Source organism: Chiloscyllium plagiosum, chromosome 22 (genome assembly GCF_004010195.1).
Source record: "Chiloscyllium plagiosum isolate BGI_BamShark_2017 chromosome 22, ASM401019v2, whole genome shotgun sequence".
Lineage (NCBI taxonomy): Eukaryota > Metazoa > Chordata > Chondrichthyes > Orectolobiformes > Hemiscylliidae > Chiloscyllium > Chiloscyllium plagiosum.
The window spans coordinates 47651572-47662889 of record NC_057731.1 but is presented as its reverse complement, the minus strand read 5'-3'; the positions used below and the strand labels follow the sequence as shown (position 1 = coordinate 47662889).

Sequence of the window (11318 nt, the reverse complement as noted above, 5' to 3'; positions counted from 1 at the left end):
CCTTCTTCCTGACCTCTCTGCCCCCACCCCACTCCGGCCTATCACCCTCACCTTGACCTCCTTCCACCTATCTCATTTCCAACGCCCCTCCCCCAAGTCCCTCCTCCCTACCTTTTATCTTAGCCTGCTGGACACACTTTCCTCATTTCTGAAGAAGGGCTCATGCCCGAAACGTCGATTCTCCTGTTCCTTGGATGCTGCCTGACCTGCTGCGCTTTTCCAGCAACACATTTTCAGCTCTGATCTCCAGCATCTGCCGTCCTCACTTACTGCCATTCTATGAGATAGGTTCATGAGGAGTTCCACTGGAACCTGGCCCAATGTTGTTCCCAGGTATTGGGTGGGTGAAGATTTGGAATACCGAGGGAGGAGGTGGGGAAGGGCTGTAATTTCTTTTCAGAACAAGCTGGTGGAAAGTAAAGAGGGTACAGACCTGCATGGACCCCCACAAAGACCCCCTTTCATTTCTGCCATTTTATAAACTTCTGTTAAAAAAAATTCCCAACCAAGTCTGAAGATGTGCAGGTTGGGTGGATTAACCATGGGAAATGCAGGGTTATAGGGATAAGGCAGGGGTATGCGTCTGCGTGGGATGCACTTCGGAAAGTCAGTGTGGACTTGATGGTCTGATTGGCTGCTCCCACACTGTGGGAATTCTATGATTCTGTGATTCCTGCTCACCTGTGCTAAAAGTTATATCTTATGTGAACAGAGTATTTACGGTGCCAGTTGAACTTGTACCAATTTCAATGACCACTTAGTTATTTAAGCGCACATGGTAGCCATTTCTGTGCCCTCTCACCCCATGTATTTTGGGTTTATCATAGGATCATAGAATCCCTACAGTGTGGAATCAGGCCACGAGGCCCAACAAGTTCATACCGACCCTCCAAAGAGTATCTTTCACAGACCCATTCCCCTACCCTATTACTCTGCATTTCCTCCGACTAATGCCCCTAACCTACACATCCCTGAACACTATGGGCAACTTAGCTTGGCCAATTCATCTAACCTGCACATCTTTGGACTGTGGTAGGAAACCAGAGCACCTGGAGGAAACCCACGCAGACACAGGGAGAATGTGCAAACCTACACATCCCTGAACACTATGGGCAACTTAGCTTGGCCAATTCATCTAACTTGCACATCTTTGGACTGTGTAGGAAACCAGAGCACCCGGAGGAAACCCACGCAGACACAGGGAGAATGTGCAAACTCCACACAGACAGTCATCCGAGGCAGGAATTGAACCTGTGTCCCTGGCGCTGTGAGGCAGGGTGCTAACCACTGAGCCACTGTGCTGCCACGTGGAGGGGAAGGTAGTGGGCTAACTGCCCTCCTTGTATTATATATCCTTCCCTTTCCAAAACACACCTGGCAGGGAGCATGTCAATTGAGGAAGGTAAGGGAAGGTGTGGTTATGGAAGGCTCATGTGCTGCACAGCCAATTAAATAATTTTCAAAGTGCAATCACTTGTAATGTAGGAAATATTGCAGCCAATTTGCACATAGCAAGGTCACACAAACTATGTAAGAAATAATGTAGAGGTGCCAGTGTTGAACTGGGGTATATAAGGTCAGAGGTGACACAACACAAGGTTACAGTCCAACAGGTTTATTTGAAATGACAAGCTTTTGGAGCAGTGGTTGTGACTTCAAGTAAATCTGTTGGTCTGTAACCTGGTATCGTGTGACTCCTGACTATGTAAAAAATGACCAGGTTGTTCATTTTTCATGATATCGATTGAGTCAGCTATATTCAGATTGATTTGCTGTATACCTTATCGAACCCAGAGTAATGCAGAGATAATTCTGAGTTCAATTGATTTATTTAAATATTAAAGCCTTCCAGAACTTTCTATATATATGTTGTATTTCGCGGGGAATCTTCTCTCTGTGACCGGAATCAGTCACTTGACTCACTAGTTCCCTCCATAGGCTTAAGCAGTCAAGCAACGTTCAAGAATCAATGATCAAACTAGCATCATGAAAAAATAGAGGAAAAGAAACGATAAAACAGTGCAGCCACTTTTAGATTAAACCTAGCAGTCATCCAGATGACAGTGAATTTGGTAAATGTTATGCTGAATTTTAAAACATGTTACATACAGGCAGCGGTAGAATAAACGCTACTCAATTCCAACCTTCTGCTGTGCTGACCAAACTAACCTGAAGTAAAATCTCCACAGGTCCATTAACCCTGATTATCTGAGACTGACTGTGATAGGCTATATGAGAACTTGTCATATAATCTAAAGCATGGTTGTACTCCCACCTCTAACAAGTTTAGAACCTTCTCCAGCACACTGTTCTTGAAGGCAAAGATCAATAACATCAGCAGCTTCCAAGCTTGACTGATCTCAGGCAGAGAGAGTAGTTTAATGGGAGTCAGAAGTAGCTTATAGGTTCACAGGTCAAAGGGCAGGCAGGCTGCAAATCATGGTCAAATTGATCATCATACAATTACCACTCTTAACCCAATGATGCATCTATATTTAGGAACAAAGATATTGCTTTTTTATATTTATTCAGATGTAGACGTTGCTAGACCTAATCGGTCTTGAGAAAATGATGATGAGATATCTCCTTGAAGACAGCAGAATGGCTTGGCCAGCCACATTGCCATGGAGCTGGAATTAAATATAGGTCAAACTGTGAAAGTTAACCTGACAGCAAGCTAGTAATTCATGGTAACCATTACCAACCCAAACTTCTAACTTAATGATGAATTGAGTTAGTTGCAATGAGTGAGATGTGAACTTGTTGCCTCCCAGTCATGGTCTCGGGATTATTAGGACAATAACATAGCCATTGTGCTGTAGTATTCAGTACACATGAGTCATAAAGACCTAGAGCAAGTGGCACATCATTAGCCTGAGTGTTGGATGAATGAAGGTGCTCTTTGTAGCAACCTCATTTAGATCTCCATCCCTCTCTGTAACTTTGTTATAATGGTAAGGATGACAGTCAGAAATTCAACCATTCTTCAGTCCGGGTTCTGAATGGAAACTGATTATCTGGCAACTCAGTTTATCACTTTCAACGCCCTGTAGGGGGGATCAGAGGCCAAAGGAGAGAAGCCACTGGGAGAGTATACCCACAAACCGCTGTGCATTGCTGAAAATAGGCTTCATTGTTTTGTCTAATCACATTGAAGGAATGTAAAATTTTTTGTGCAATCTCTGAACGAGCCAGAATAGACAAAGAGGTGCTTTTCAAAATATCACCATTGTTTAGGTAGTCAATCTCCACATGATGAGTGGATGAAAATTTATTTTCCACCAGCCACAGCAGGGCTCAAACCCATGTCTCCAGAGCCTGTGTCTCTGATTGACAAGACTTTACTACTATCACCGCTCTACCAGTGTTTCACTCCCCCAAACTCTTTCCATGCAGGTCAATGAGCTGAGGCATGGCAAATGGAGTTTGATTTGGATAAATGTGAGGTATTGCATTTTGGTTAAACAAACAAGGACAGGACTTATATAGTTGATGGTAGGGCCCTGAGTCATACTGTAGAACCTCAGGGTTCAGGTACATCATTCTTTGAAATTTGCATCACAGGTAGACAGTGTGGTTAAGAAGGCCTTCATTGCTCACATCTTTGAGTACAGGAGTTGAGACATTATGTTGAGGTTGTGCAGGACATTAGTGAAGCCTCTTCTGGAACACTGTTTGCAGTTCCGTTCACTCTGCTCAAGGAAGGATAATATTAAATCGGAGAGGGTTCAGACAAGATTTACCAAGACATTGTCGGGAATGGAGAGGCTGGGATAAAAAAGTAGAATGGAAAAACTGGAACTTTTTTCACTGGAGCACAAGAGATTGAGGGGTGACCTTATTGAGGTTTATAAAATCATGGGGGACATAGATAAGGTGAATGATGAGAGTCTTTTCCTCAGGTGAGGGAGTTCAAAGCTAGGAGGCATTTTTAAGGGAGGTGATGGTCTCACAATGAATGATGACAAGATGCTCAGCTACACTGGGGAAAGAGGAGCCCTGACTGAGGAGTTGTAGGATGGCATGTAGCTGAGAACAGGTGACCTGCGTGACTTCATGCTCAAACAGCGATTGGGTTGGAATTGTGCAGTTATATGTGCGAGGAAATGTCAGCTGGGCCACCTGTATCCTTGAGAAGCATTGTTTTGTGGCTGCTGTATCACCAAATGCATAGTGAAGGCTATCTCCAGACTGCCAATGAACGACTGGTGCAAGCCTGGGGTTCCAAGATGGCGCTGGTGCTAGGAATCCTGGGATAATCAGGCAGCTGTGAGAACTTCCACCTAAAGTGAGTGTGAGAATTCAGCTCACGTTGCATGAGAAAGGCATGGTACATAGTTAATGCAGCACATTTGAGACAATGTTACAAGAAACATGCTGGGCCTTGTTGAGAGAAACCTTCCACAAAATAACATTTAGCCAACATCTGGCAAGGTTAAGCCTACTTTGTTGAAGGATTTCATCTTGAGCTCATCAGTATAATTCACAAGAAATACCAAAGTGAAGGAAAAATGACATTTTTACCATATGAGAGGAAAGCACTAAATAATTGGCAAGTGGGCTCTGATTGAGGTGTTGCCATGGTGTATACACCAGTTAATGATGACTGATAGTTAACTGTCGTGCTCTGTTTAAATTAAAATTAAAATTTCAAACATGGCAGGTTCTTGCTAAGCTTACATAAAAGCAAACTACTTTGGATGCTGGAAATCTGAAATAAATTTTGTCATCATCTGTGCAGAGAGAAATAGAATCCAAAATGATTCTTCTTCAAAATTGAAAGGGTTTGGAAGAGTGGTGTTTTTTTCTGCTGAAGACAGAAAGGGAGGTGGGTGAGTGGAACAGGCAAGGGTGTTCAAAACCAATGGAGTTGTTGTGGTGAAGGAGTAATAGAGATGTAAAATAGATGCTGCACCTCCATTCATCTCTTGATGTAGAAGTTGAGCATAAAGCTGCTTCAAAATAGGGGCAGTCTACAGAGACTTCTGGAAGGTCCCACAGTAATAAAGGTCCATAGTTGTCAGGGCTGTCAGTTTAGCTTTAATAAAAACCGAAAGAACTGTGGATGCTGTAAATCAGAAACAAAAGCAGAAGTTGCTCGAAAAGCTCAATAGGTCAGCAGCATCTGTGAAGAGAAATCAAAGTTCGAGTCCGGTGACCCTTCCTCAGTTTTTATTTTTGTCAGTTTAGCTTCACAACTCTGTCAGAGGGGAACGGAAATCAGGGTACAATACTCACTGACCTCCTGTCAGGGGTACACTTCCGAATCATTGCCAGGCTCTGGACTCAGTGGATAGCCTGTCCAACCCCAGAAGTGCTTCATTCGATTGAGAAGATGACACTTAAGTAGGGCTTTCATTGCCTCAATTCGTTCTGTAGAAGGAATGGCTGAAAATGGCCATTAGTGAAGGTTACTATTGAGGGTAACAACAGCAGGGCCCTGTATAATTGCAGCAAGACAGCACTGCTCCTATACACAAATCCTCTTGCTATGAAAGCCAACATATCATTTACCTTCTTCACCACCTACTGCACCTATGTGCTTACTTGCCCTGACTGGTGCACAAGGACACATAGGTCACATTATATCTCCCCTTTCCCAATCTATCACCATTCAGATAATAGTCCTGTTTTCTGCTACCAAAGTGAATGACCTCACCCTTATCCACATTATACTACATCTGCCATGTATTTGCCCACTCAGTCAGTCTGTCCAAATCACACTGAAGCATCTCTGCATCCTCCTCACAGCTCACCCTCCCACCCAGCTTTGTGTCATCTACACATTTAGAGATAACACATTTAGTTCCCACATCCAGATCATTAATATATGGTGTGAATAGCTGGCAGGCGAAGCACTTGCATTCACAAAGCACCGCTGACATGCTAAAAACATCCCATGCTGAATCACAAGAGCTTGATCAGACAGAATTTGACATCACATCACATAAAAAAGGATTGGTGCTGAGTCCTCTACTTTTTGTCATTTACATAAATGATTTGGATAAGAGGTACAGTTAGTAAGTTTACAGAAATTGGAGGTGTAGTGGACAGCGAAGAGGGTTACCTCAGATTACAACAGGATCTTGACCAGATGGGCCAATGGGCTGAGAAGTGGCAGATGGAGTTTAATTCTGGAGCGTCAGAGGCTGAGGGGTGACCTTATAGAGGTTTACAAAATTATGAGGGGCATGCATAGGGTAAATAGGCAAAGTCTTTTCCTGGGGTTGGGGAGTCCAGAACTGGAGGGCATAGGTTTAGGGTGAGGGGGGAAAGATATAAAAGAGACCTTTAGAGGGTGGTACGTGTATGGAATGAGCTGCTAGAGGAAGTGGTGGTGGCTGGTACAATTGCAACATTTAAGAGGCATTTGGATGGGTATATGAATAGAAAGGGTTTGGAGGGATATGGGCTGGGTGCTGGCAGGTGGGACTAGATTGGGTTGGGATATCTGTTCGACATGGACGGGTTGGATCGAAGGGTCTGTTTCCATGCTGTACATATCTATGACTCTATGACTCTATAGTCAATATTGGGTCAGGTAAATTTAAGTTTGGTGAAAGCTAAGTTTGAAGAAACATCTTTAGGATGCAGTGGGGCAGAGAGAATTATGTAGGGATTGCCATATTTAAGGTGCAGACAGCTAACAGGCATAGATCACCACTGTGGGTAGTGCAATGAAATTCATATCAGGTGTGACAGGACAGAATTGGAGAAGATCAAAGATCTCATTGGTTTCAATAAGTGATTTCTCAAAAATCACATTTCACGAAGTTCTGATTTGTTATTTATAAATGTCAGCAACAGTGCTGGTTTCATGGCTTCTATTTAGTTGATCAACATCAAGAAAATACATTTTATTATCTCTCTACCTTGTATTGAGTCAAATCATTAACTAATTTACAGTATCTTTCTTTACATTATGACTGGGGGAGGCGATGCTGACTGGTCTTGATGTTGAACTGTTAATCAGAAACATGTCCTGGGGTTTGAATCCTACCAAGACGGATGGTGCAATGTAATTTCAATAAAAACCTCAAATTAAGAATCTCATGATGACCACAAATGATGTGAAAAAAACCAATCTGGTTTACAAATGTCCGTTAGGGAAGGAAACTGGTCTGGCCTACATGTGACTCCAGACCCACAGCGATGTGGTTGACTCTTAACTACCCTCTGGGCATTTAAGGATACGCAATAAATGCTGTCTTGGCCAGTGACTCCCTCATCCTGTGAATGAATAAAAAAACTTTACTTTCTCTATAACACTCATATAAGGAATATTAGGTTTGGAATTATTTGCTATATTCCTGTTGTCCCTGCTTTCACCATTTGTCAGATAATAAACTCCAATGCTTTTTATCTTTAATTTTCAATCCACTCACCTGTAGTGTCATTGAATTATTACAACATGACAAGAGGCCCTTCAGCCCATCGTGTCTGCATCAGTCATCTAATCCAAATTTCTAACACTTGCTCCTTAGCCCTGTGTGATGCAACATTTCAAGTACTCAACTAATTACTTCTTAAATGAAGTAATTCCTTTCTGTTTTGCTTTATCAGAAAATGGTGCTGTGTTTTAATTGGTTTGTTGTGTATTATATTGGCTAGATGGCTGGTTTGCGATGCAGAAAGATGGCAACAGCATGGGCTCAATTCCTGCACCAGCTGCGGTTACCATGAAGGACTCTCCTTCTCAATCTCTCCCCTCACCCTCAGGTTTCAGGTTAAACCATCACCAGTCATCTCTCAAATGAGAGAGCAGCCCTGTGAACTGGTAGGACGAGGGCGACTTTACCTTTTATATCTCAGGACAATGCATAGATAACTCTGGTTTCCATATCTGCCCTCGTGTGCTTCTTCCAGCTCAAACAACTTTCAGCAGCTCTGTTTCCTTCAATATTGGGACCACAGCTTTAATTATGCATTAATGATCTGGATGAAGGAACTGAGGGCTAAGTCTGCAGGTAACACAAAGATAGGTGGAGGGACAGGTAGTACTGAAGAAGTGGTAGTAGTGACTTGGCTGCAAAGTCTTTACATTTTTCTTTCCTCTTTCTCTGTACTCCTGTGTTCAATGGACGGCAGAGAAACACATTCTGATGGGACAACTTTCCTTAAGAATTCATGCAATTGGCCTTTTCTTCACTCAGTTACGTGCATAGGATGCACTTCCCGGTAAAACAGAAACCCCTGTTTCAGAAATGATTAATCCCCAGCTCTATACCCTCAGATATTTTAAGTAAAGCTGTCATTTCTTGTTTTGATTTCATTGTTGGAAGAGACTGCTGGGAACAAGTCCTGGTAGCTGTTCATGTGACAGTGATAAACTACATCTCAATGTGTGGCTGAGTAGGAATTGGAGTCATAGAGCCTTACAACACGGAAACAGACCCTTCGGTCCAACCAGTCCGTGCCGACCATAATTCCAAACTAAACTAGTCCCACCTGCCTGCTTCTGCCCCATATCTTTCCAAACCTTGCCTATTCATGTAGTTATCCAAATGTCTTTTAAATATTGTAACTATACCCACACTCATTACTTCCTTAGGAAGTTCATTCCACACACGAGCCAGTCTCTGTGCAAAAGAAATTGTCCCCATGTCTTTTAAAATCTTTCTCCTCTCACGTTATAAATATGTCCCATAGTCTTGAAGTCCCCCACTATATGGAAAAGACACCTTATCTTTACCCCTGTTGACGTTAGAAACCTTTATAAGGTTACCCCTCAACCTCCCACGCTCCAGTGCGCCTGATGCAGCATAGAGTCATAGAGTCATAGATATGTACAGCATGGAAACAGACCCTTCGGTCCAACCCATCCATGCCAACCAGATATCCCAACCCAATCTAGTCCCACTTACCAGCACCCGGCCCATATCCCTCCAAACCCTTCCTATTCATATACACATCCAAATGCCTCTTAAATGTTGCAATTGTACCAGTCTCCACCACTTCTTCTACCAGCTCATTCCATACACGTACCACCCTCTGTGTGAAAAGATTGCCCCTTAGGTCTGTTTAATATCGTTCCCCTCTCACCAGAAACATATGACATCTAGTTCTGGACTCCCCAACCACAGGGAAAAGACTTTGCCTATTTATCCTATGCATGCCCCTCATAATTTTGTAAACCTCTATAAGGTCACCCCTCAGCCTCCGACGCTCCAGGGAAAGCACCCCAGCTTGTTCAGCCTCTCCCTATAGCTCAAACCCTCCAATCCTGGCAACATCCTCGTAAATCTTTTCTGAACCCTTTCAAGTTTCACAACATCTTTTCGATAGGAAGGAGACCAGAATTGCACACAATATTCCAACAGTGGCCTAACCAATGTCCTTTTATGTAAATGACAAAAAGTAGAGGACCCAGCACCGATCATTGTGGCACTCCACTGGTCACAGTCCTCCAGTCTGAAAAATTCACTTCCACCACCATGCTCTGTCTTCTACCTTTGAGCCAGTTCTGTATCAAAATGGATAGTTCTCCTTGTATTCTGTGAGATCTAACCTTGCTAATCAATCTCCCATGGGGAACCTTGTCAAATGCCTAACTGAAATCCATATAGATCACATCTAACACTCTGCCCTCATCAATCCTCTTTGTTACTTCCTCAAAAAACTCAATCAAGTTGTGAGACATGATTTCCCACGCAGAAAGCCATGTTGACTATCCCTAATCAGTCCTTGCCTTTCCAAATACATGTACATCCTGTCCCTCAGGATTCCCTCCAACAACTTGCCCACCAATGTCAGGCTCACTTGTCTATAGTTCCTTGGCTTGTCCTTACCACCCTTCTTAAACAGTGAGTCCTTGCCTTTCCAAATACATGTACATCCTGTCCCTCAGGATTCCCTCCAACAACTTGCCCACCAACAATGTCAGGCTCACTTGTCCTTACCATCCTTCTTAAACAGTGGCACCACGTTTGCCAACCTCCAGGCAGAACAGAAGATTTTCCTAACTCTTGCATCATGAAACATCAGCCTCAGATCTCCAGGTTGGAGGTCTGTGGTCCAGAGATTCATATCCAGTAACAATATTCCAATTTCCATATGAACAGTATCAAAGAGAGAGAAGGATTCCTAATCCCTTCCTGGTTTCATTTATCAATAAACTCAGGGAACTCCTCACTCTCAGCAGCCTTTCAGCTGAGCTGTTAAACCAGGACTGTGCCTATCCTATTTCAGGTTGGGCGGTAAAAGATCCCATAACAGTATTTCAAAGTACTGTAGTTCTGCCCGTTGTCCTGCCCAATAGTTATCCCTCAACACACAAGTGCTCAAAAACAGATGATGTCATTGCTGTTTGTGAGAGCTTGCTATGCAAGCAATGGCTGTCACATTTCTGACATTACAACTATGACTGTACTTCAGACTGTAAAACAATTCTTGGGAAATGCTTTGGGACATCCTTGAAGGTTAATGTTCACGTTACATCAATCTCGCACACACTCCCCCAAGGGCGTTCTCCCTAGTTTTCAGAGGGAACAGATGTGCCTGGACTAGTTCGTTAAGGTTCTAGTGATTCCGGCTCACCAGTTGTAATTGTACTAATTGCTATCATGTGACAAACCTTCTCATCTAAGAGCCTCCTCTGTTCACAATCCATGGGGCTGCATCCTCTGTCCCTAATCTCGAGATCAGCTCCAGACAAAGGAGGACTGGTGGCAGTGACCCTCACATGCTGGTGAAGGTGGCAAATGCCACCAGGAATGGTCATTGGGGAAAGAGGTGAAGGGCGCTAGATAAATGCAAGTTCCTTGCAAGCGAGAGGAAAGGGAATTGATATTTTGGAAGGCGGAGAGGGGTAGGATAGAATGGGAGCAGACAGAATTGCCTGTTTCACAGCTGTACTCGTTCTTTGTGGGGTTGTTTTGGTAGATATGATATTTACCCTGTAATTATTATTTTATATCCCAGAGTCTCCTCCTGACGTGCTGCAACCTGTAGCTCCCATCTTCTCAGGTCCCACCACAGAGAAGTTCTGCCAGCTGTGTAGTGCCTGGTTCAACAACCCGATGATGGCCCAGCAGCACTATGAGGGCAAGAAACACAAGAAGAATGCAGCCAGAGCCAAACTCTTGGAGCAGCTCGGTGAGACCCTGGATTCAGAAGCCCTCAGAGGTACATGTGGCTGCTTGCTTTTCTTAAGACTCTCCTTTTGGCTTAAGTCCCAGATTCTCCGAAGCATCCTCAATATTTTACGAAGCAAAACTTGATTTTCTCTCTCTCTTGCTTTTTCTCACTTCATCAAATATTTATACAGTTGCTGTTTGATCTTGCTCCCTTTCTTTCCTTCCTTCAAGGCAGTTCTTCCG

The 11318-nt window shown here is 43.4% G+C and overlaps 1 protein-coding gene across 3 annotated transcripts in view; it reads left to right on the top strand.

The window, feature by feature from the left end:
- Nucleotides 1–11318, top strand: part of zgc:171482 (zinc finger protein) — a 374188-nt gene that overhangs the window by 139291 nt on the left and 223579 nt on the right. For all 3 annotated transcript variants that reach the window (XM_043712993.1, XM_043712992.1, XM_043712994.1), the window contains one exon: nucleotides 10921–11124. In XM_043712993.1, the coding sequence (XP_043568928.1) occupies nucleotides 10921–11124 (204 nt within the window). The remainder of the gene's footprint in view (nucleotides 1–10920; nucleotides 11125–11318) is intronic.